Here is a 26231-nt window from a genome sequence, read left to right on the forward strand (position 1 = left end):
CTTAAAATACATTGTCGTGATCAGTTAGCAACAAATAGTCCAAGGGTTAGCTGAGAGCTAAAGCTAGCCAACTACCAACTGGCCCTTTGGTAACTTGATGTCTTCAGGTTATTTTGACTTTTTACATCCAAATTACATTGCATGGGAAACATAATGAATTTTCAACACTGTTAACATTTTAACACTGCTACGTGCTTTTATGCTAGCGCCTCTACTTCGATAAAATGTCATCAAAATGACAGCATTGTTAAGAATAGAATGGGGGGAAAATGCAGGCTCAGTCTCAGGCTCACAGTATATGGCCACCCTCCACCCTCCACCCAATCTACGCTGACAGAACCAGTGTCTGTTTACAGACACACACACACACACACACGGCTTGATGAGTAGCAGTCAGCGCACTCTGGTCTTCTGTGTGAGCAGGTTAGGTTACCCCGCTCTTCTAGATGACAGGAGACGACAGGAATCATATTTTGGCAGAGATGGAGTGCAGCGAGGCATGGCCAAAGGGTCTGATTTGGATTTGAATCTCAAAAGCTCAAAAGTCTGTTTAGCCCTGGCTGAATGTTAACTGTGTGCTGGTGAGAAAAAGGGTTTTGTATCTTGTTTCATCATGATTTATATTTTCCCTTTTTTATCTCTTTTTTTTTTTAACTTCCATCTTGTCTTTTGAATTTACTGTTGTGCCTCAGAAGGGGGGTTGGAGATTTTCATTTATACTGGATTTAATGGATGAGTGGATGGTTAACGCGTCTAATCTCAGTTTACCCACTGAGGTCTGACAGAAAGGGACTGGGATGTAAACTCATGGTATACTGGAGATCGTAGGATTGGTTGTGTCTACAAAGAATCCCGGTAGGAAAAGTTCTTTTTTTTTTTTTTAAACATATCTGCTTGTATGTTTGTTATCTACAGGAGTCTTCAAATCCATGAGGAGACAGGTGTCCCCCATAGCCGCTGGCTTGAGGAGCAGAGGGGTCAGGAGGGAGGCAATGGACTGGGGGGGCCGCTGAGATACCCAGACCCCTGCATCTTCTGGCTGCACGCTGACATGGACGGTACGAAGGGAGGATTGTATGGATTTTCATTTTACTGTTATTGCTATTTATCAAAACAACAGAAATGCCAGTGTGCATGTGTGTTTGTCTTATTTTGCTGCTGCACTTGTTATATTTCTCCCTCTCTACCCCCCTCCAGCTCTAGACAAGCGGTTGGATGCTCGTGTAGATGAGATGTTGTCTGCTGGAGTGATAGAGGAGCTCAGAGACTTCCATGTCTGCTACAATCAGCAGAAAGTCCAGGATGAGAGGTAGCAAATCAGCAGCAAAACATGTCCACCCTCCTGAAGGAACACAATCAACAAGTTTATAATTAATTCATACTAATTAATTATCTTTTAGTCAGGTGTTGTCATTGGTTTTGTCTGGATAGTTGTTTTGCTAAAGGCAAAAAAAAAGGCATTGGGATTTTAGGATCTTGTCGGCAGTTGTTCTGTTCTTGTAATAAGGGGAATTGCATCAAAAGAAGTGCCATATGATTCAGGGATTACATATATTTGATGCTTAACACATTTTGTTAAAAGAGTACTGCATAGATTTAGCATTTCACTTCTATAACATTGTCGGGCTCATGATGGAAAGTTTCAAAAAAGGATCAAAGGGGGTCTGGTAACCTCACCTCTCTCTAACCCCACACCCCGAGATTTTTTTCATTTTCAGACTTGTATTCTTCAGCCCCAACCAATGTTGACTCAAGTGACATCACTTCACACAGCTCCCTCTGGAGCCACAAAAGACTTTTTACACTTGTAAACAGAATTTGATGTGTAACATCAGCACAGTTCCCCTTTAACACCCCTGTAGAATGTTGCATTATCCTCCCTTCACAAAGCCAAGACATGTTGGCTACATATGGTTTGTGTTCCTAGCAATTTTCTTCATTTTCTTCTTCAACCAAAATCCACCTAAAAGATACAGAGTGAGATTTGGAGTCTGTTATGTGGGCCAAAAACTTACGTCATACTTGGCTTTGGCCCCGTCATCATTACTATTGAGCATTATGAGGTGGTCTGTGCAACAAGTTCAAGATCACATTCTCATCCTCCCATCTAAATTAATGATCCAGACAGTCTGGATCCAGACTTAACTCCTCTCTTCGATGTAACCAGGGCAATAGGAGTGAAGTGAACTCGGTCAAGCAGCTATCCAGTTATTTATTTCTCCTTCCCAGTCTGACAGGTCACTCTGTTCTGTGCGCTGTCGTTTCCCAAAGGCCTGGAGACTAATTAAGATACATCCCATCTGAAGATACAAGTTCAGATGGGACTGATATTTCTTTAGGATGTCCAGTGATTATTAAGCGATAAGCCCCCTCCATATGACATTAGCACTACCAGGGGAGGGGAGTCTGGTGATCAGTGCTTATTACCTCATGGCCTCAGGAATTTTATCCCACACTGAATGGACATTCTGTTGGCCCTGGAACAAATTACCTACAGTGCTATGTTGTCTGTTAAATATGCTATTTGATGATAACGTTAATATGATCAAGATTGATTTCTTGTCTTTCTCACAATTATCAAGTTGTCCCTGACATTTCCTTAACAGTAACCACATGACCAGTAGCATACTGGAGCTGCGTCACTCTGTCAGTGGTATGGATCCACTGTTTCCTGTACTGTGACTGGTGCTGTCTCTGGGTTACCATGGTGCATAAAATGTTGCATTTGCTTGGCAATAATTACTACAGGACCAAAGTTACAGTAAAACTAGTCCTATTTGAATAAGAATTTTATATGTTCTGTATGTGCTATGAAAAATGTATAAACATGTATGTGGGCTTCACTAATGGCTGAAACAGATACAGTATGTGAACACTGCTGTGGGTCTCTCTGGCAGCAGATACTGGTATTGTATGTGTGTGATGGGGTGTGGCTGCGGGGAGTTGATGCATTGGTGGAACGGTGCCCAGGAAGCTGCCAATTCCCTTCTTTCGTCCCTCCTTTCTTTCATCACCCCATCCCACCTCATCAACCAGCAGCCTCCTCCTCCTCCTCTCTCTCTCTCTCCCTCCATCTCTGCCATTATTGCCCTCTCAGCAATCTGATCACCCAAACACTTTACTCCCCCCTCCTCTGTCTGTCTGTCTTTCTCTCCTTTACCCTCATGTCTCCATCCCCAGCTGGCTGCTGTGGCCAGACATCAAGGTCAAATCTCTCCTTCCCTCTCTTCCTCTGTCTTTCTTTTTCTCCCTCCATTGACTCTACATTTCCTGTGCTCTGCCGCTATTCTCAAATTTCTGTCTCTGCCTGTCTAGCCAGATTTGTTTTTGTTATTTCCTCCTCTTGTTTCTGTTACAATTGTAAGTTATGGACCAAAAATAGTCATTATTTTTATTAGAATGTTTGTTCTACAATCTGTTAAAAAGAAAACAAAGAGACAAAATTAACAGCTAGAACAGTGAATTATAGGTAAAAGTAAACCAGAAAAGATAAAAACTCAATACAAAAGATTAGATAAAAGCAAGTCTATGCTAAGTCTAAGTCCAGTTCAAAGAAAAGTTAAAAAAAATAAAACACAGATATCCAGTGTACATGTTAACACAAACATCAGAATACAGGTCATCTGCAAAAACTGCATCCCACCCATAACAACTAAGAATTATCAGAAACTGTACAGTTACAGATTAAAATTTGAAACCATGCTATTTTCTTTTAGTCAGGCCTATAGGAACATGGCAGAAAGCTCTCTTAAATTGCAGTTTAATTGTACTTTTAGTATTTATTAGACATGAAAACAAATATGAATACAGTATTAGGATATGAACAGATAATGCGCTCTGAACATATACAAACAGCATGCAGATTTTTCCAGTAATACCCCTGATTTGTGATCTCCATCGTCCATAAATCAGTTTGGAAATCATAGAAAAAAGGCGCTCCTTATAACTTCAGATCTTGGCTCATAATGATCAGATTCTGACTTTTTCTTCAGTATCAAAGCAATCCAGCAATTGTTGTCTGTACAGTGTGAACGGGAACTGCTAGTTCCAAAGCAGCATAGGCTATAGGCTAAAAACCCAGAGATGTTTTAAGTTCAATATTCAAACATTCGCTGTGGTTTATCATCAATAACGTTCTATCACTTCTTTTTTTTCCCGAGGATTTGTTGGGCAGTGCAGGATAAAGCTTGTTTTTACCTCATGATCTGATATTGAAGCCTGGCACTTGACAGTAAATGGATGATGAAGCTGAAGTTAGGGACTGTCTTCAAAGTGCATGCAAAAGGGCCAAGAGAGATTTCAGATTTTCATTTTTAAAAAATTGTCAGCTCAACTTTACATTAATCTCCTCTCATTATAAACACAACCTCCAGTTTATAAAGAAAAATCATGCAATATGGTCCTTTACACCTACTGTAAACCGTTTGTTTTCTTAGCACTTCTGTCACTATCCGTCAAGACAACTGTTAGAACTGATAGAAAAAGCACTTTGTTGTAGTGGTAGAAAGAAAAAGTCCACCACAGCTGACCTGTACTATTTTAGCAATCACTTCAAATTCAGAAAAGCTTCAGGTCATTGATCTGAACATGCATACTAATTATGGAGTTGTTACTCAAATCTGCAAAGGTACAGCTTGGGCTAGAACAGGCAGCAATGCTCAAATTGGGGTTATATGGTCTGACATTGATGGATATGGTCTGTCTCTATTGTCTGGTGAGGTAACCAGTGGGCTTCTGCCCCAGCCTGATGTCACTCCGGTCAGGCTACTAAGTCCTTGCACCCATGGGTCCCTCTGCCAGTGCCATTCAGTTTTTTTAACGTCATTCTGTCACTTTATCCCTCAAAGGGCCTCACATCTGCTCAGACTGATATTCTTTGTTAAGGGAGGGAAGGAGAGATAGAGGATGAGAAGAAGGTGAAATGAGTCACCACCGGGTGTCTAGAAATGTCAAGTTGGAGACGGAAACTTTTTTTTTTTAACTGATGGATAATGTTTCATTTCCTCCTCTCCTCTCCTCTCCAGTCAGGACTATCAACATGGGATTTTCCAGTCGATCGGTTTTAAGGAGTTTCATGATTACCTGATCGCTCCTGAAAGCAGCACCCAGCAGGAGAAAGACACACTACGAGACAAAGGTCAGACAAATACCTGATCAAAGTCACAGAGATGGATTTGGATCCACCGGTTGGTGGACTGGTTGACTGATCAACCAGAAGAACCTATTTAAAGATGTATAGACTTTATCTATAACAGCCTCCTTTTAACTCTGTCCAGGTATAGAAGCTTTGAAGATTGCTACAAGGCGTTACGCCCGCAAACAGAATAAATGGGTCCGTAACCGCTTCCTTAAACGTGAGTACCTTTCACCCCCACCTCATGTAGAATGTGTTTGTTTTTGTGTGTGTGTGTGTGTGTGTGTGTTTGTCCTCCACAGTCCAGTTCCCTTAGCAATCAGTACTCTCTTTAACAAGATGAGATTCATGCACTCCATTAGACAGACAGTAAGCCTCTCAGACACTGTATTGTGTTCCAGGGTACAGAGTGTAGTGTGTGTGTGTGTGTGTGTGTGTGTGTGTGCGCGTGTGCGTGTGCGTGTGTGTGCACAACAGGATTGGGGTGATGTCCCTTTCAAAATAATCACAACATGCGGTGATTTTTTTTTAAAATAATTTGCCAACAAATAAGAACATCAGCACAGTTTTGTAGGAAATTGTAAAATAGTAATATAATATAGTAATATTTTTAGTTACTCATCACACCTATTTTAGCTTAGCTTTTTTTTAGGTAGATGTAAATCGACCATTTTTAGCTGGAAACACAAAACTTAATTTTTCTTCTTCCTCACTTTTCTAAGGAGTCACTTTGTACAAAAAATGTACATCCTCTTTAATATTTTCATATCATTAAAGGAGCATAGGTAATACGAGTTAGATGCGAAGACTGATACCACTCTCATGTCTGTATGCTAAATATGAAGCTATAGCCGGGAGACGGTTAACTTAGGAAGACTAGAAAAAGGGGGAAACAGCTAGCCTGGCTCTGTCCAAAGGTAACAAAATTTGCCTACCAGCACCTCTAAAGCTCACTAACTAACACGTTATATCTCATTTGTTCAATCTGTACAAAAACTAAAGTGTAATAACGTCAAATTGTCATTGTTGTCATTTACGGGGGTTATGTGCCCACAGAGCCAAGCTAATTGTTTTCCTTGCTTCCAATCTGTAAGCTAAGCTAAGATAACCCTCTCCTGGCTGTAGCTTCAAATTGAACGTACATTTATGACAGTGGTGTCAACCTTCTCATCTAACTGTTGGCATGAAAGCGAATAAGAACTATTCCTTTTAATAGTCGAGGTTTTTTGCAACAAGGCATTTGATAGCACTTTATATTCAAATTGTGGAAATCACCGGATTAATTTATTCACTGGCACAAAATTGGATTTGATTTTATGCAGCATGTGTGAGCTGCTGTGACGTTACAGAGGGGATAGTGTTTCAAGATCCCTTGAGGCACCAAATGCATATAAGTGAACTATAGTGGTTGGATCTGGCACTGCAGAATAGATAAATGTACCCACCACAGCCAAAATCAACTAGTGTATGGCAGGTGGTGATTTCCAAACGTAAACCTGGCCTCTGTGTCCCACCAGCAGTATGCCCTGCAGTAACCCAGCCTCCTAATCCTGTTAGGCCCAAATGGCTTAGGCCACGCCAGGCCCTAAACCTCAATACCCCTCTTTTTGACTGCCTGTCTACCCGCTGCACACACCATATGGTCTTCATCACGTGTCTGTGTGTCTGTGTGTCTGTGTTCCTGTGCTTTTACATATGCAGTAATCTGAAGTTGTCTGCAACATCAGACCTGACCATACAGGTAGCAGCAGACGAGATCAACTCTCTTAAAAGTCTAAAACTCTCTATCCCATGAAGTCTCCCATAACAGTTGGTTATGATATGGTATGTGCTGACACTCCTCAAAAATCACTATGAAATTCTGATATTTGTCAACCTGGATCTTATCATTAGATTAGTTTTTTGTTGTTTTTTACGACTGTTGGTCATGATTATGCATTTTATTAAATATTAAATACTCTGGCAAGAACAATATCAATGAGGGCAAGGAGCACGAGCCTCCTACAGCTCTCCAAAATTTCAGTTGAACAGGAATCATCACTTGTCTTTGAGTCAGACCATAAAAAAATAATAATAATTATGATAATAAAACTTTATTTATAGAGCACTTATCAAAACAAAGTACAAAGTGCTTCACAACAAGAGAAATAAAATACCACAGTGAATGATAAAATACATAAAAGCAATAAACAGCCAGTTCAGGTAAAATCAGTATATGCTTTCAGATTAAAAATGTGTTTTGAGAAGAGACTTAAAAGAAAACACTGACTCAGACATCCTAATTTCTTCGGGCAAGTTGTTCCAGAACCTCGGGCCCTGATGGCAAGAGCTTTAAGAGTAATCAATAAAATCAATCCTAAAACAAACAAAACAAAAGGTGTGATGTGGTCGTACTTCTTGGTCCTGGTTAACAGCCTAGCAGCTTGAGTTCTGTACAGTCTGCAGTTGTTTCAAAGTTTTTTTGATTAAGACAAGTGAACAGACTGTTACTGTTATAATCAAGGCGTGAGGAGATAAAAGCATGTGCAACAGTTTCTGCATCACTAAGATTTAAAACAGCTCGGATTTTTGCAATGTTAATAAATAGAAAGTAGTCCTCTGAAATACCTCTAGGTACTGTAGTCTCTACTATACAGTTCTCTGCAGTAGCTACAGGTATGTCCAGGGGACTACTTTCTATGTTTACTTTAAATAGTAAATTCTGAAGATGATTGACAGCTATCTGCAAAATCAGGCCTGACAGTACAGGTGGCAGCGGACAAGATCAACTTTTAACAAGTGTTAAAAGTCCGAAACTTTCTATCCCATGTAGTCTGTAAAGATATTTCTCAAAAAAAAGTACCACGAAAGTGTCCGTGTCAGTCTTGTTGTGTTTGCAGAATCTGCAGAAGTCTTAAGCTCTTAAAGGGAAATTCTGATATTTGTCAGCCTGAGTTTTAGTGGTCGTTCAGACCGAAATCAGCCCTGCAAAAAAATGCAAGGCATTGGGGGGCGTGTTTCTTCAGGTACCAATGAGAAAATGAAATATGATCCAGGAAGTGCAGTTTGAGTAATCGATCCATGGGTTTGAAGGCATTTCAGCATACTGCTCTGAAAAGTTATCACGCAGACAATAATTTTATCATTCGTCATGACACTTGCCCAGGAAACAGTATAAATAGGCCATTCATTTTATAAGGTAAACCACTAAGAATGTGTACTTGTGCAGATTTGATTTGCCAACACAGTGTCTTGCTGGGTGACACTGCTTTGCGTTGCCGCAAAAGTTGAGTACAGTTCAATTGTTTTGCCAGACAACCCTGTGTTTTTCTGCTGGAGTTGTTTGGGAAATGCAAACTCTAGCAAGAATGGCGTTGATCTGGGCAAGGAGCATGAGGTCTTTCAAAAAAAGCTTCAGAATTACAGAAACTATCTCAAACACTTGTCTGACTGAAAGTAAACTTAGAAAGGAGCCCCCTGGAAATCCATGTAGCTACTGCAGTGAACTGCATAGCAGGAACTACAACTTTTGAGGAAGATTTCTGTTAAATTTCAGTTTTTTGGAAAGCAGTCGGAGGCTGGGCTCTGAGTAAAATGTTATATGTTATATATGTTATATGCCGTAATTCTCCTGTAAGAGATCTTGTTTGTGTTCACACATAAACCAAGCTCCAGGATCATAGTCGCACATGTTAATATCTATTTCAGATGTTTCGGTGTCAGAGCCTTAGTATTTGCTTGTAGGACAGCCATGTCCTTGTGTCCACCTCCGACTGGGGTTGTCCTAACCCAAGGTGTGGTTGCTGTGACTGCTGACCTCTTTTCTGTTTCGTCTGAGCCCCACACACACACACACACACACACACACACACACACACCCACACACACACACACAGATACCGGCAGGCCTCAGCTGAGCAGGCTAATCTCTAGAAGCATTACAGAGCTGCCGGGAATTTGCCCCGACCACACAAACTCGGGCAACAGGGTGACTGGAGGCTATGCACACCAACCCCAGCACACAGAGACTAGTGGGTCAAAGGGAAAGACAAATTGGAAATGACAGAGAGCCTCAGTCAGGCAAACACAATGAAGTTTAGTTTATTAGGATATTAGCTAACGGCTAGTCTTCCTGGGGTCCAACACAGAAATAGATAATATACGTCGTATACATACAAACATCACATTACATACAAAAAATCCATCATCAAACCATTAAACACTACAAGATGAATCATTTACTGTTTGTTCATTCAGTTAATTGCATTAAGCACTTTTTTAGTGTTTTCTTGAAAGTGGCTCTGGTATTTGTTTTAGTGATAAAGAGTTCCATCCTGTAATGGCTCTGTAAACTACAGTAGATTTGAGGAGATTTGTCCTCGGTCTAGGTGGTAAGAGATATCCCGAACTGGCCTACCTTCAGATAATTATGTTCGCTACTGATGTACACTACTTGGTCAGTAAAATACTGTGGTTACTTGTCCTATAAGACATTCCTGAAGAAGATCAGAAGACTGTAATCTGTTTTCTACAGGAAGCCATGAGAAATGCAAAGGTGCATTTGGAAAACATTTGTGCACATTGAACAATGGAGAGCTAATCTGGAGGGTGTTTTTTTTTTTTTTTTTAGATCTTTCTTAGTTACAAATGACCAAACAACTGGACAGTACTCCAGGTGTAACAAAATTAAAGATTGGATCACTTGGTTCAGAGTGCTTGATTTTACATACCCAGTACATTTCCTGGTAACAGTAGGTTAGAAAAGCTAGAAAATGACCTGAATGTTGACCGTACATGTAAATACACAGAAAGACACTGATCACATGCCTTGAAGGCACAATTTTTACCCAGTTTTACAGTTCATAGTTTTTAGCAGCGACTGTCCATGAGGGAGCAGGTGGGCGTTCAGTGTATTAAATACTTCTCAGCAAGATATGTGGTTCTTGATGGACTCAACTTGTTTGCTGGATTTAAACAAATTAAAAATGAGTGTTAAGTAACAGGGCTCTAGGTATCTTTTAGCCCCACGAGAGCGTGACTGAGGAATGGATGGAGGGAGACAGATAGAGACAAGAACGACACATGGGTAGCTGGGTGGATGGAGAATGAAGGTAATCTGATCCAGCTGGGGCAACAGGTGTGGGGCGAGTTTACACTCTTGTCTCCTAGCAAGTGCAAAGCTTTCATGTACGCACACACATGCAAATGCAACCTCCTCCCGCCATTGTGTCCGGTGAGTCAAGCCAGAGTTGTTTTTGCCACAAAGACCTCTGTGTCAACTCCACTAGGTGGAGAGAGATAAGGGAGGGCTGGAGAAGACGAGAATGACACAGAGGGTTAAAAGGAGAAACACTAGTAGGTGCGTTTCCATCCATGCATTGAGTGGAAAGACCAGAAATTGAAAAAAAAAATTAAAATATTGTAAAAAAAAAAGAAAAAAGAAAAGAAAAAAAAGCTTTTCGTAGGCTGAGATGGAAAAGTTGAGGAGAATGGCAGCCACACCATGAAACCCCCCATAAATAAATAATACAAATAGCAGGGCTGTCGTAGGGGAATGCAACCACAACGTCCTTGGTTCTGGCTTTTTAGCTGCTAAATGCTCCAATATGTTAGCTAATCGCTAGCTGCCTTTGGTGCTGGGTATGTAGCATATCTAGTTTTTACTGCAGAGTTGGGTGATCATTGTCTTCATCACTACAAGTGACTTTTTCACATCCAAGCAGTCTTGTGATCCATTGTTGATATGCAAATATTGATTATAGCAGCTCTGATCGATCTAGAGTGAAGGAGAAGAAACTCCATAATGGAGGGGGGAGTGAAAGTACAGATAATAGATATGGGGATTCAGTCGTAGCCCACCAAACAGCCAGATAAAAAGGGGGAAAAAGCTTCTTCTTTTTTTAAATCAATTTGGCCAACTGCAGAAATATCCTTGCCCCAAGATACTTAACCTACTGCAGAAATCTCAAACATGAACAACAGAAGGAGGTAAGGGAGACAAAAAGTGGAAAAGGAACTATAACAAAGAGGAAGGAGGCTGTTGAGTGAATAGAGGCAGCTGTCGTGTTCCAGTGTGGATGACAGCCAAGGAAGCACAGCTGGGCCGCACGACGCTGCACTGAGACTGGTGGTAGAGTTTTTATAGCAAAGCACACACAGGCGCACATCCTCGCTCAGCAAACACGAGGATAATGCAGCAAATGACTCCTGGCCCGTTTGTTGCAACAGGTGGACGACTGTTTCAACACACACACTCAACACTGGCAAGCAGCTGCCCAGCGGCAGAAGATGCTCTTTCTTGTTGGCAAGGCTATGTGTGTGTGTGTGTGTGTGTGTGTGTGTGTGTTTTGACCACGCTTTGTCCCTTCAGCATTTCTTATCAACTCTCATTCACTACAGAGTGGATTAGCAGAGTTAAATTTCACCAGATCCCAAAAAAGAATTGGGGTGGGGGGGTTCCATCCAGCATCTGGCAACCCACCATACACACTATCTCCCTTTTATTTGCCATCACTTCACTCTGCCCAGTGGGAGGTTGGTGGTTGCAAAAGGGAATTGCTGGAGGGGGGTGGTGTTGAGAGAGATAAAAGAACAAAGTTAGGAGGGAGATAGTGGCAACAGGAGGGCACAGGAGGGCGGCTGGTGAGGTGAAGTATTTATTAGAACACCTAAGGTAGAGAGCTCCAACACTGCATCTGGTATAGGTATGCCAGGTGCTCGCCGCCACCACCTGCCTGCTATTGTGCCACAAACACAAAGACTTCCCCTCTGGCACACAGACAGTAACCATGCCAGTGAAACCTGAGGCTTTGATTAACAGTCACTGCTGTTTTTAAAAAACACACACACACTAACAAATTGACCTACTGTCTGACTGTATAAACACACATGCACAGCGTGTGTTAGTTAAAACAGAGAAAACCCACACTGGGATGTCAAATGATGCAGGTGCAGGAGTGCCATTAAAGATCTTTGTGTTTATTTTGCTTTTACACCATTTGTCAGCAAAGCTGGCCTCGACAGGAAACTAATGAAATACATCACATGTTTAAGTGGCTGACGGTAATTTAAACCAACAATATGCGAATTTAGACCAGAAGGAGTTGAAATGTGGCTTGTGCCAAGAACCACGCCAAAATTAAAGTTTATAGCTCTCAGGCGGGGCTGTGTGAAAACTCTCATTGTTCCCACATACAAACTCATTTCTCTGACAGAGTCAGTACAGTTTGTTGTACAGACCAGCTATACAGTTACCACTCTGTATTAATGGAGTCCTAGACAGTTCCCAGGAGAGTTAGTACAGGGTGTCTGCTGCCCTCAACTCCACAGTTCAGTCTGTGTGAGGAAAGGATTAAGCCATAATTGAGTTGGCTAACTGTGCCTTACAGGTTAATGGGATTCATGAGTGTGTGTGCTTAACACATTGATATTAAAAGAAAAAATGCACCTGACTAGATCCAGCTTTGTGTCTTTTTTGAATTTTTAGCCATGCTAGCAGCGTGGTTCTGTGGATGACAATGTCGGTTGGTCAGTGGGTCGGTCCGCCACTGTGGTCACGACTGAAATATCTCAGTTTCTGATAGTTTGTACAGATATCATGGTCCCCAGGGGTTAAATCCCACTGACTTTGGTGATCCCCTGACCTTTCCTCTAGTGCCATCATCAGGTCAAAGTTTTTATTTCTCCATGACATTATTTCTCCATGTTCTATCTAGCAAATGTTACCATGCTAAGACGCTAAACTAAGATGGTGAACATGGTAAACATAATACCTGCTAAACATCAGCATGTTAACATTTAGCTCAAGCGCAAGCTTAGCCATCACAGTTTTTGCAGTCCCCATGTGGCATCGCCATCGTTGCTGTGTCCCCAACATGTAGTTACATTTTTGAGGAGGCGCACGTCAGCTACAGGGTAGCCTCTACGGCGTAGCTTCAGAGCCTACACATGCTTAAGCTTAAGCAGCGTAAGTCATGCTAAAGCACACCCTGCTTGTTTTATTATATTATTGTTTTATTTTATTGAAAATGTACTGTATTTTCTGCTCACAAATTTGATCTGTTTATAATTCTTGATTTACAGCACTAGTAGGTACTCTACTATAAATTATGTATCCATAAAATTTGACTTTGTTTACATACAATTTCAGTTTTTTTAAGTCACTTTCTCTACAAGTTGCACACTCCATTTCCTGTGCATCTGCGTGTCTTCAATCAATGCAGGGCAGTGGCTCTTGATGCAGACAGGCAGGCAGGCAGATAGACAGATACACACAGAGACAAGCAGGGCAGGGACTGGTGCTGCTGTTTAGAGCTGAGGCCTGGCCCGGAGACTGCTGACTGATGCAAAATAGAAACACGGGGGTGGAACAGTTAGAGGGAGGGAGAGAGAGAATGAGAGAGTGAGTGAAAGCCGAAGCGAGACTGATGGCGAGAGAGAGAGAGAGAGAGAGAGAGAGAGATGGTGCACAAGAGAGAAGGGTGGGAGGAAGGAGGGAGAGACATTATCGAGCCAGTGTGAGTCAGCAGGTTGACAGAGCTTCAGGGTGCGGCTCCAGCACATCACTGCTACTGTAAATTTCCCAGTTTTGTACTGTATTCATCCTGAAGTCTGCCTCATCCTCTCTGATATAATGTCACTCACTTTGGAGCTGATTTTTTCTCATTAGATGTAATATAATCAGCTATATAATTAGCAAGTCAATATATCTCACCATATTAAGAATCAACCGTGTATATCAGTGTCAACCTCTTTGACATGATGGATGAAGCAGTTTTTTTGATGGCGTAAAATTGATCAGTACACTGGTCGTCTATGAGAAAGCCTTATCTCAAATACATTAGTAAAGAAATATTGTCACCAACACAACTTAATAGCGGTAGTAGGTAGTGGTCTTTTTCACAAGTCCCATAAAAATAAATGTGGAAACACTGAATCAAAATATTGGCCTTTAAAAGCCTTCATTACATTTATTGGCAGCCCTGTGTTGGCTTTGTAAAATGCATAATGTTTATGAACTGTGTGTGCGCGTGCGTGTGCGTGTGCGTGTAGGACCAGGGGACAACGTGCCAGTGGTGTATGGCCTGGATGTGACGGACGTGTCGAGGTGGGAGGAGACGGTGCTGAACCCTGCACTGCAGATACTGGACAGTCTCAGCAAGGTGGGGCCTCAATAGTCTAAAGTAGCTGCCTGCTGTCAGTAGCTTTCATCTGTTTCATCGGTTGGGATAAAAACGATAGGTCTACTTCCTTCTTTACTCCCTTTTGTTCCTGTACCCTTTATCATTCTACCCTTTTTCATTGCTTAATTTGTTTTCTCCATTACTTTTATTTTCCTCTTTCTTTTTCCATCACTTTACTTGCCTCTTTTACCTGCATTTGTTCCCGTCTCTTTACATCCTAATTTGTTCCCCTCCTTGTTTGCTTGATTACTTGCAATTTTCCCTCCTTTACTCTTTCCTTTTCACTGTCACCTTTTCTTTTGTGCCTCTATACTTTGCATTCCGTCCGTCCTTCAATTTTTTCCGTTTCCCTCATTTTTCTTCCATTCCCCTCTCAGCCCCATACTACCTTATCCAACTCTTCCTTCCAGTTCTTTTTGTTCATTTGTTCCTTGATTTCTTAATTATTCTTTTTCTTTTCTCTCTCTGTCCTGTTTTCTTCCTTCTCTTTTTCCTCTCACTCTGCTATTCTCTCAGCTTCCTTTTGTCTTTTGTTCCTTCATTTCCTCCCTCCCTCCCTCCCTCTTCCTTCCTTCCTTCCTTCCTTCCTTCCTTCCTTTCTTCCTTCTTTTCTCACCTGACTCTTGCTTTGCTTCATTTTGCTTTTATATCCAGCTCCATAGGTATTACTAAATAAGTAAACCCAGTATTTCATAAACACTCTATTATCGTAGGAGCAAGGTTTTTACAAATGGATTTCTGTTTTGTTTGTATCTTCCACACAAGGGCGCACATACACGTGCGTTATTCACATCCTGGCTTTGCACTATTCTGCTGATTGTCAGTTTGTGGCAGTAACATGCCGACAAACATAGCAAGTGCACTAACAAAGGCAGTGATGAAGAAGACTGCTAGCTAGCAAACATGGATGTAAACAATGATATAAAAAAACACTCAATGTAAGAAAAAAATTCTGCAGGGCACGTTTTAGCACTAAACCCTAAAACTAAAAACTTTTTTGCTCAATCAATCAGGGTGAGAAGCCTGCTATTGCACCAATCAGGGTACAGGGGGCGGAGCAGAGAAACAAACGAAGCCACCATTCATGTGATCTGTGTGACAAAGTGATTATCGGTGACCTGGAGTGGACAGGTGAGGCTGTGGATCCACATCGTACAATATGACAACATTTTTATCACGTGCCATTCGTTTGTATTTAGCCATCAAAATGTGTACACTGTAAAATCAGTCTCTGGTATATGCTGAAATCTCTGTCAGGTTTCTGTGAATATTTTTACCCTGTGACAGTACACACTTTGAATGACTTGTTCCTCAAGCATTAATGCCCTGACAAACCATTTCTACTTGTTGTTATCTGACTGGAGGCCATACAAACCACTTCAGTTTTCTAGGCTCGGGGACAACTAACAAAGCCCCATGTTATACGATTCCAAGGGCTAAAAAAGGCCACATTGCGATAAAGAGTAATTACAAACCTGCTCGCCTCTGGGACTTGACACCAAGTTTCTATTTATTTTTCTTGCACATGACTCATTTTGGATCATGATCCACAAGTATCACTGAGATGAAACAGTGTTGTCTCATGCCAAATATATCCAACTGTGTCCTCTGTTTATATTCTTTACCTGCAGCTCACCTGAAGTCCAAAAAGCATCACTATCATGTGAGGAAGAAGAGGAAGTCTGACCCAGCCTGTGACCAATCCGAAGTTACCACTGCACCTCCTGCCTCTGCTGCAGAGATTGCAGAGAGCCTCTCAAAGGACTCTTGTGCTACTGTTGCCCCGGGCTGCAGTGAAACCTCTCAGGAGTCTTCCCAAGACACCAGGACAACACATAAGGAAGTACCTGTGACTTCTTAAGAGTCGCGCAGACATGGACTGCATACATCTTCATTCAGGTTTCCACCACTGTTCTGCACTAACAGCTTGATGTTTCCTTAAAGTTCTTATAGGGCTACTTTCTTACTTCTCATAGAGTCAAATTGAACTATATTTTCTCTTTGATCCTTTCCTTTTGAATGGGATGACGGACCTTCTCAGCCCAGTGATAGTGAAATTAATAAGACTGATCATTGCCGAATGTGGATACATAATTTTTTTTATTTTAAATTTGAAATACTGCAAAAATAATTTTTTACTTTCATTCGTAGTTGTTCATGTGTATGGATCCTTGAAGTGATTCATTGTTGTAGTCGAGATGTTGATGGTCAGGACAATTCAACATTGTGGACTCAAAAAGATAAATCTAACGTTTCATGGTGTGTGCAGCCAAGGAACTACATTTTTTAAGGAATCTTTTTTGCCACTGCCTGAAAATCAAATTTAAGTTGTAAGAGAGAGGTTTATTTTTCTGTTTTTGCAGAATGTGCCATAAATGAAGTGGCGATCTTTCATACTGTTGTTACACACTGTTAGCATTTCAGGATTTAAGTTCTTTGCCTTGTCTTTAGCTTAGCCACTTTTAACTTCATCCAGTTGGTTTTGAAAATGTTCAATAAGCCAAAGGATCTTAAAGTTTCTCAACCAATGGAGGATGATATACTTTGTATCACTGAAGTGAAAAAGGAAAATTGGATTTGAGAGGTTTTCGCATGACACCAGCGGTAGTTTTACCTTAATCTCCGTGAGACTGTTTGCCTGCTGCCACCTTGTTTTAACTTGTCATTAAATACGTTTTTCTAGCTCTTTGTTTGATAATGTAGTCACCTGATTTGTGCTGTTGTCTTTCAGTGGAACTTAGCTGAGCTAATTTCTGCTCTGACAGTGGTATAAAACACCAGCTGAGGCTATGAGGAGAGAGTGTGTTTTCACAGCAGTGATTGCAGGTCTTTGTGTGTTGTACCCCTTTCAAACCAAGGTGTGCCCTCCTGCTGTAAAACCACTTACACAATACCTGGTATCGCTCCAAAGGCCTCTTTTGGCGCTCCCTTTCCCTGCCCTCACCTGCCACTTTTTCTTCACACCAGGACAACACCACATTCCTAGCTAACAGTCCATCATCTCTTTCTTTAAGCTTTCTGTCTGAGTCTTAAAACGTATTCTTTAAGTACAACTTTAGTTCACAGGGTCCCAGTGTTTGACCTCATCCACATGACTAAAAATATTAGCCATATAATAGCTGGAAATGTGTGTGTATATGTGTGTGTGAGTGTGTCCCACATACTCTCTTTCCAAACTGGGTCAGGCCTCAAGCTTACTGGGGGCTTACCATACAGAATGAGAGTCACACTGATAGCAAAGGTCACTGTGCAACTGGTCTGGTTTTTATAACCCTTTGGATGGTTTGTTTTTCTCGCCTTCTGCTGTACATTTTTTTAATCAGACTTACAGCTTCTTTGTTTTCTTTTCCCTCTGGTGATTTTTTTTTTTACATCTCTATCATCTCTGTGATTACAAAAACAGAAAGAATGAGAGTGACCTTTGAATAAGAAAAAATGTTATGATCAGTCATATGATACACTTTTTCTTAGTCAACTTTTATGTGCGGTATGTTCTTATCTGGAGCGCCTCAGTGAGTCTGGCCTGGCACCTCCAGGCACTGCTGAATCACTCCACATTCAAAGGAGGAAGCTTGTGCAATTCAATGACATAAGGCTTTAGCCCCTTGAACCACGCATACACACACCCTTAGAAGTGGAGAACTAGGGCAGCGTCCATGGTCACAATGCTAATTAGTGATTTACGCACCGCGATGCAGTGGATCATCTGTGGACACACACGCATGCTTACATGCACTGAGTGAACTCATTAGCTGCAGACAGTGAGCACAAAGAATCAACACACCAAACCAGCTTTGAAATGGGAAACCTGCAACTATGGCCTCCCACACACGAATAAGTGCTCTAAAAGTGGAGTGTTTGATTTTGCTGCTACTTGAGCATGCTTAGCTGTCTTCTTTGTGTGTGTGTGTGTGTGTGTGTGTGTGTGTGTGTGTGTGTGTGTGTGTGTGTGTGTGTGTGTATATGTATAGCTATATCAGTCAGCGAACTGCACAATAATTCACCCAGTTTTAGCGCTCCATTTCTGTCTTTCCCTCTCTCAGTCTAGCCCTGCCCTATAGCGGCTCAGTAGCTGTATATGTTCACAGAGCTCACACTGTCCTATACATAAGGCCCTCCGTGGGGGAACTGCTGGTTGACTTATGTAACACATGCTGCAGCCTATAGTTGCTTGTTGTCTGTGTCTGGCCTGTTTGCTGTGGAGTTTGGCCTCTGGTACTGGCTTTACTGTATGTACAGCAACACCAATATATGCTGCAAATGAATACCTTTGACTACACATCAGTTTTTCTATACATGCACTCATGGGTGTACACTAAATGTTAGGATTAGCTTAGCATAAAGACTGGAAACATTTTTACACTTCAGTTTTTGTATGGGCTGAACAAACAATATATATTGTGTTAATCAGTGAGCTTTAGAGGTGCTGGTAGACAGTGTTTGTTACATTTGGACAGAGCTAGGCCTTTTTCCCCTGTTTTCAGTCTTTGTGCTAAGATAATTGGCTTCATATTTAGCGTACAGATATGAGATTGGTATCAATCGTCTCATCTGACTCTCAGCAAAAAAGCAAATACATGTATTCACAAAATGTTAAACAATTTTTTTAAGGAATTCATCAATACTGCACTGGTTATCTATGAGAAAACCTTAACCTGAATTTACCCTACCCTGAATTTTGGGGGGGGGGTTTCCCCTGAATTTTCCCACTTTGTATGCTAATGATGCTTAACACAGTCTGTGTTGCAGGTCCTCTCCGCCTCAGAGCTTTGCTGTAGTAGTGTGTCATCCAGTGACTGTGCGTCTAGGTAATTTGAAGTCCACTTAATCCTAATCTCTAATCCCATTTGACTAAACATTCTCTGCCATCTGGCCCTGGCGAGACAAAAAAACCACACTCGCACACACCTACACACACGCAGACAGACATGCAAGCAACTAATCAGATAGAGCAGCAGCTGTAGTCGAAGACACTGTTGACTTGACTACCAAGAAGACCCTTTATTTATGAGACATATCACTTCTGCTAATGTGGAGTGTAAACATGTTTATAGATAATACAGAAGGCCAAATCTTTGGCAGTGGCAGAATACTAGACACTACACATTCTTATAATCTCAAAGTAGAAGTTTTTGGAACGTGAAGGACTTAGTTAAGAATGTGAAACTTTTCTTGTCACTGTAGGCAAGACAGTGTAGAGCAGCAAAAGGTCAACTATCAGGATGCTGGCTGTTGTGTGCATTAATTTATTTGAGTACAGAGTGCTCTTATTTGTGCCCTTTGACATTATTTTCTCATTAGTCCTTTAAAGATTGTGTGAGTGTGCCTCCCTGCATGCCAGCTTCCCCCTGTTCTCCCTGTCAGTGTTTTGCTGTCTATGTTTCATATTAGCTATATAAAAAGAAACACACACTCACCACAACCCCTGCTCTCTAGTGCTTGTGTGTGTTTGTTGTTTCCTCAGCAGAAGTGTAACAGCTGTGTGTTTGTACATATACACATTATGGATTACACACACACGGCCAGAGCTGCACAATGAGGGATGAGTGTGTTGCAGCCTAATCCAGCCCAGAGATGATGTTTTATAATGTTTCAGTGCGATCTGATGTTTGCATCCAGAGCCAAGTGCAGACCATCATTTATTGATGTGTGTGTGTGTGTGTGTGTCTCTGTCTGTCTATAGGGACAAACGAGGTTCAGTGAGTTTATGCAGCTCCCTCTCTCTCTTTTTGTCGCGCTGTCTGGCTCCTGTAGCCATACACGAAAAAGCAACAGAAGGACAAGGAGAGGAAGAGATGTGATTAGATGTGAAAAGCCTCTAAGGAAAGTGTCATAGGTGCAGTGTATGCATGGCTTCCTATAGTCTCTCTGTCTCTCTCTCTCTCTCTCTCTCTGTGCTGCATATTTCCTGCCTGGTTATGTAATGCGGGGGCTGCTCGGTACTTTTTTCTTTTTTCCCTTATTCTACCCTCCCCGATCCAGAGCATGACATGCCTTCCTGTTTTTCCAACAACCCAGTGAACTCTCTTCCCAGGGCAACACTTAGGAGGGCACGCACTCACACACACACACACACAGAGCACATACTGTTGTCACGTATTGTAATGTGTGCTTATTTTAGACAAAGCTGCTTACCCTTGATGTATTGTGTCTGGTGGGCTACATAAATGTCATTGTCTCACTCCTCACACACTTTGGGTTTGTGTGTGTGTGTGTGTCTCTCTCTATCTCTCATCTGCCTTCATATCATAATAAATCCTCTCTTCCATCCTCCTGTCCATTTCTTCTTTCATTTATCTGTCTGTCCACTTGTTTTCACCTTTGCTCTCAGGCAGGAAATGGGTGTGCCTGCCAATAAAGGATCAACAATGCAGCCTGAATGCCTGTTGTATGTGTGTGTGTGTAAGCATGTATGTGTGTTCTTTTTATTGCATTTGTGTGCATAGGGAGCAATGTACTCTCTGCAGTGTACTGTATGTGAGACAAAGAGGGTGTGTGTGTGTGTGTTTGTGTGTGTGTCTTGGTTTCTCCATTGTCAGTGGCTTAAGCACTGGAGCCGCTTTTTCCCGCCAGTGCGGTGTTTTGTAGGAGGGGTTTTTGGCCTGGCTCAGCAGCAACAAAGAGCCAAAGCTTCCCGCCCAATATGCAAATAGAATCAGAGTGGGCGGGGCAGGGAGCCTCCCCTACTGCAGCACTTAACACTTTCACTGCCAGGGTGGAAGTCAGCAAAGTGCGGGCAGGCTGTGTGTGTTCCTTCTTGTTCTTCTGTCCTCAAAAGGACAGAACAATGAGAAAAGTCTAAAGGAAGGACAGTTGAAGGCTAAGGCTTGGGTTTAGGATTGAAGTTAGGATTATGTTGGGTTAAGGTTAAGGAAGTATACCCAATCTTATCTTGACACAGGGCCCCTCTTCAAGACGGCGCCTAATGTCTAGAAAATAGACAAAGAGGGCAGCGTCCACAGTCACAAGGCTAATTAGTGATTTACACACAAATAGACATAAGGACCCACCTTAAAGCTGCTATAATCAATATTTTTATATTAATGGATTGAATGACTACGTGTGAAAGGGGTCGCTCGTTGTGATGAATGCACAGTGAATTATCACCCAACTCTGTAATCCCCCCATTTAGCATCTTTCAACTCATTGTTTGACATGTGACAGCTCACCTGAACTTAAATTTAAACTACTTAAGTGTCATTGTGTTACTGATACTTCACAAAAACTCTAAAACCTGCTGCAGTAGTTAAAAGTTGGGGCTCACTAGCTTTTTACAGGTATTGTAAAACAGATGTGTGTGTGTGTGTGTGCGTGTGTCCACTTGTGTGTAACAGCCCGTGGCTCACTCATGTTTTAAGTGTGTTACGCAACCCAACGTAACATTAGATGGCATGTAGACCAATAGCAGCTGCTGTACACACACATGTGCGCTTGCTCACACACCTCCTCCCATTTCAAACAAAGGGCCCTATTATATGAAGAAATTGTTTGTTTCAATATGCTAAGTAGCAGGCAGGATGGGGACTCAACATGGTCTCACTCACCTATTTGATACACTATCACATATTTCAGATATTCACTCACTGTACTCTCTATTTGTGCATTTCTTTATTACAAACCATATCATTGTAGTATATCTCATATCTGCTGTATTGTCATGACAATTTGGCTAGTTGATGCATAAGAAACATTAGAGTTATGCAGGACCCAGTCAATAGCAGGCATACAACATATGTGATATTTGATCCAAGGCAGTGAAGCTATGTAATGCACTCTAGTGATTCTTTAAGCATAGTTGTGCAATTGGCTTTTTCCTCCTAGAACCAGTAGTTGCAAGCATGTGACTTGCAACACTTTTTTCATGCAGCATTTGAAGCTTTACGTATGTGCAACACTCAGTGAGAAAGACTGAGGGTATATCGCTACCCTAACATTAGTAAAGTGGATCCTTTTCATAGATAAAGCAAATGACCTCCTCTGCATACATACATTACCAGTCTTTGGATTTTAGACTGAAATTAAATGAATGAAAACATTCTATTAACTACATTTGCTGTCTTTCTCTAAAGCCACCAAACAGCCAGCTTTCAAAGAAACAAATGCCAAGAAAAGTATTAAATTCCCCCAGATTAGAAAACACCTGTCCTCATAGAGCTACACAAATACACACATAGACAGACGTGTTACATGCACACAGAAATGTTGCTCAGCACATTTGTACAGTGCAGGTTGTGCAGAGCAGCAGTTGGTAACCGAACCTAACGACACCTGGGCTGATTTACATTGCAGCCAGCGAGGACAATGACTGTTTATTGTGTGTGTGAGTGTGTGTGTGTGTGTGGGGTGACTCAAACTTCTGTGAAAGGCGGGAGGGGATAGCAACGGAGGGAAACCACTGCTGAATGTGTATCACACACACTGTTTGGCTGATAAGGTATTCCTTCCCCAGGGCAGTTGACGGTTAATAGCTGATTCATTTGGGCCGAGCCCTGCTGCAGCGGCGCGGCTTTAAGAGGGAAAGTAACAATGCAAGAGGGGAATCTGCAAAACATTTCAGGGGAACTTTGATTATCTGAGATACCTTTGACTGTTGGAAGACTCTAACTGAAAAGAAAATTTCCCCACTCATGACCACGTTTGTTCTGCAGGTGTTTTGTTCTATGATCACAACTCGAACTAAACAGATAAATACATTTTTAATAAATGTTGTCTCATCATTGGTGGAGGTTCCACCTATAGTACAACAGTCTAAAACATAACTACAATGACAATTTTTACATTATATTTTGTATTTGCATATTTTACTTGCTCATTTCATTATAAAATTTGTTGTAAATTAGTTAGGCCCGTTGTTGAAAAGGTGTGGGTAAGGTGCTAACCCTTACATAATTCCACTAGTCTGGGTTTTAATGAGTTTTAATGTCCCATGATGGTCTGAATGCTGTTCTAGAGGCTTAACTGTTCTGACAAGAATAAAGATCGGGAGAAACACTTAGAACATGTAGCTTTTGGCACCAAAGTGAAAATTTACAGTTAATTTAAAAAGTTTCACTCCATAAAGACACTATGTTTCACCTGCTTACCTTATTTAACCTTCTGTTATTTTGTGTCTCAGATTATCTATTGGAAGGCAGTAAATAACTGATGTTTGTCAGGAGTAATTTAGTTTTTAATTTGAATGCATGCCATTAGGGAAGTAAAGTGAGACAGTGGTTCCTTATTTATTTCATGGCAGTTAGGGCACAATGCCAAAGCCAGACCCGTGGAGATTAGCCCGTACCACACGCATATACAAGTTACTCCCTCTTCCAAACTAAGAGATACCATATTTGCCTACTATCTTTTTTATTTTACATATAATTCACTGTTAATTCAGGAGTGTCTGTGTCTCTCTCCTTACAGCGGCGCCTTTCTCTGTGTATAAGCTGTGGTTGTATTTTGCCCTATAAGATGGTACAGTATCTGCCTGCTGCTCTCTTTTCCATATATAACTTCTGACAGGCTCTCCTGTGTCCCCCCTGCCCTACTTTACACCTTCCAGGACTCACACTGTACAGTACAGCCACACAGGCCTTACAGCTGACTGGACTGTGTGCCTGAAGCTAATCCTCCAGCTATCTTTTAAAAAAACCTACTTCATAACAGCTGCCATGACTGGTAGTGATAATAAGTATTGATGTTTTAAAGTTGTTTAATTATCAAACATTACTGCTTATTTGGAAGAGCTGATCCATTCATCAGTAATTATTTGGTATTTCATTATAGTGTTTAAGTGTCAGAAGGTCTTCTTAGCTGGGGTGAAGTAGACCTCTTATGTTTTGATCACAATAAAGCAGGTTACTTATCTTTGTTTATTTTAATTAGTTGGTTTTGCAGTCTTTCGTAAATTGATCTTTTGCTGCCCCCTTGTGGTGAGATAGGGAACGTGACTGAAGAACAAACTGAAACAGGAGAGCACGCTGTACCATGAGGGGCATTCAGTTATAAGACTAACTGATAAATACCATCAAACTCTTTGTGATAAAGACGGGTGACATGACAAGTGACACTAACAGGTCTGTCTGACGCCTTGAGCCTAAACCTTCCGTAAAAGATTATATGACGATATTTCATGAGGTTCATATTTCAGGCAGGATGGAAACCACAAATCAAGTTAAAAACTATACTTTAGTGTTGCGAACAATGTGTACTGATTTAATACTTGATTTGATTTCACACATATCAGTCTAGAATGACAACTGGGCGGAGACGCACTGCATTTACTTTAATGCTTTTTTTGAACGGTGTGATGGTTTACGCTCAGTCTGCTTTTTGAAGTCCTTGATTGGAGTTTGTTGGCTCCATTTCATTTCTCTTCCACTTTTTTCTCCATATATATTTTTGTTTTTTAATGTTCATTTTCTACACCAGTGCTTCCTGACCTTTTCTGTGCATGTGACCCTTCATCACAGGTTGCATGTCTATGAGCGGTTAGCAGAAGAGAGTTTTAACCTGTTTATATTATTTCACCTGAATAATTTTTAGAGCTCAGTGAAACTATACAGTATTACACCATGTAGTATTAAAATAGCAAGAAAAAAAGTGAAGATCAAAGAAAGGTTTAGCGGAATTTAGTTTTTGTTTGTTTGTTTGGTTGCTGCCTCATTAATCATCTCGTGACCTCTTACATTTATGTTGAGACCGCTACCTTCAGATTGGGAACTGCTTTTTTACACTTTTCACAAACTCACTAAGACTTACACTATTGCCCTCATTTATAAAACTTCACAGCCTAATGGCTTTCTGTCATTTTTGAAAATCATAATAAATACATAAAGGACAGGTTCACAAATTTAAGTCTGTCTTAAAATAATAGTCAGGTGCTCGTATGAACACTGAAACAGGTTTTGAGACAGGTTTAGCTTGCTTTAATCATTCCTCCTGTTCATGCTGAATGAAAAAAGTACCCCACACTGCTATCTTGTTCCAGTTCTTCTGTAATTTTGCATGGATTTGACCACAAATGGCACCTGCAAAAAAATGGATGGATGTGTGTGTGCCTCCTGATGCTTTCCTGTTCAGTCTGGCCATTAAAAGATCCTTTCCTCATGCGATTCCAATGGAAGCGTGGAGGGAAAAGTCACCGTTCTGTGCAAAAATGTATCCCAAAGTTTATTTTAAGCTATTATGAGGTTTCATGAGTTATGAGTTAGTAAAATCAAGTGAATATCTACCAAAGTTATAGTCTGTTCAGTATAAATATTTATATTTCCTTTTTATGTTTTCCAGACAGTGTTTCCTTGTTGCAATGGAGGAACAGTTACAAAAACAAGGAATTTCATACAAAGTACAATCTTTGAAGATGTCCACTTTATTTGACTAAGTCAGACTTCTGAAGCCTCATAGTAGCTTCAGATAAACTTTCTGCGCAAGATGAGGACTGTGGATTTTGTCCCCCATCACTTACATCGTAAGTGCATTAGGAAGGAATCTCTTAATGGCCAGTATGAACAGGAGGAATGATTACAGTATGAAAAATCTGTTTCAGTGTTCATAGGGGCACCTGATTATTGTTTTAAGCCTTGAAAAACTGTGAAACTATGTTTAGATTTGCTGGCATTGTGTGTATATGTTGCCAGAATAAGTGTTAGATTACTAACTATAATTATATCATATTGAGATAATGCCTATTAGCAAAGCAGCTGAAACCAACCGCACCAGTTGAGCTGCAGCACTAATCATGTGACTGAGTGAAACAGTGTCAGTGAAACAAGGTGCTGCATATCATTGTGGGGGCTTACAGCTAATTTCCATGGTAAACATAAAGGTCGAATCAGTGCTGCATTCATAATAAACTCAAGAAATCTGTTCCAGTTACTACACTGACTAATGTCATGGATGGAGCTCGGAAGCTCTACAGACACAGAACATCAATGGTTGAATGTAATAAATGACAA

At 41.1% G+C, this 26231-nt stretch overlaps 1 protein-coding gene across 3 annotated transcripts in view; it reads left to right on the top strand.

Annotated features, from left to right (window-relative positions):
- Positions 1 to 16983, top strand: part of trit1 (tRNA isopentenyltransferase 1) — a 34466-nt gene extending 17483 nt beyond the window's left edge. For 2 of the 3 annotated variants that reach the window (XM_044171341.1, XM_044171342.1), the window contains exons 5-11: positions 916 to 1058; positions 1198 to 1309; positions 5025 to 5137; positions 5277 to 5354; positions 14165 to 14274; positions 15309 to 15426; positions 15927 to 16983. In XM_044171341.1, coding sequence (XP_044027276.1) covers positions 916 to 1058; positions 1198 to 1309; positions 5025 to 5137; positions 5277 to 5354; positions 14165 to 14274; positions 15309 to 15426; positions 15927 to 16156 — 904 coding nt within the window. In that variant the 3' untranslated portion in view covers positions 16157 to 16983. The remainder of the gene's footprint in view (positions 1 to 915; positions 1059 to 1197; positions 1310 to 5024; positions 5138 to 5276; positions 5355 to 14164; positions 14275 to 15308; positions 15427 to 15926) is intronic. The other variant, XM_044171343.1, reaches the window with a different exon arrangement.
- Positions 16984 to 26231: the final 9248 nt, after the last annotated feature.

This window comes from Siniperca chuatsi, linkage group LG17, assembly GCF_020085105.1.
Source record: "Siniperca chuatsi isolate FFG_IHB_CAS linkage group LG17, ASM2008510v1, whole genome shotgun sequence".
Taxonomy (NCBI): domain Eukaryota; kingdom Metazoa; phylum Chordata; class Actinopteri; order Centrarchiformes; family Sinipercidae; genus Siniperca; species Siniperca chuatsi.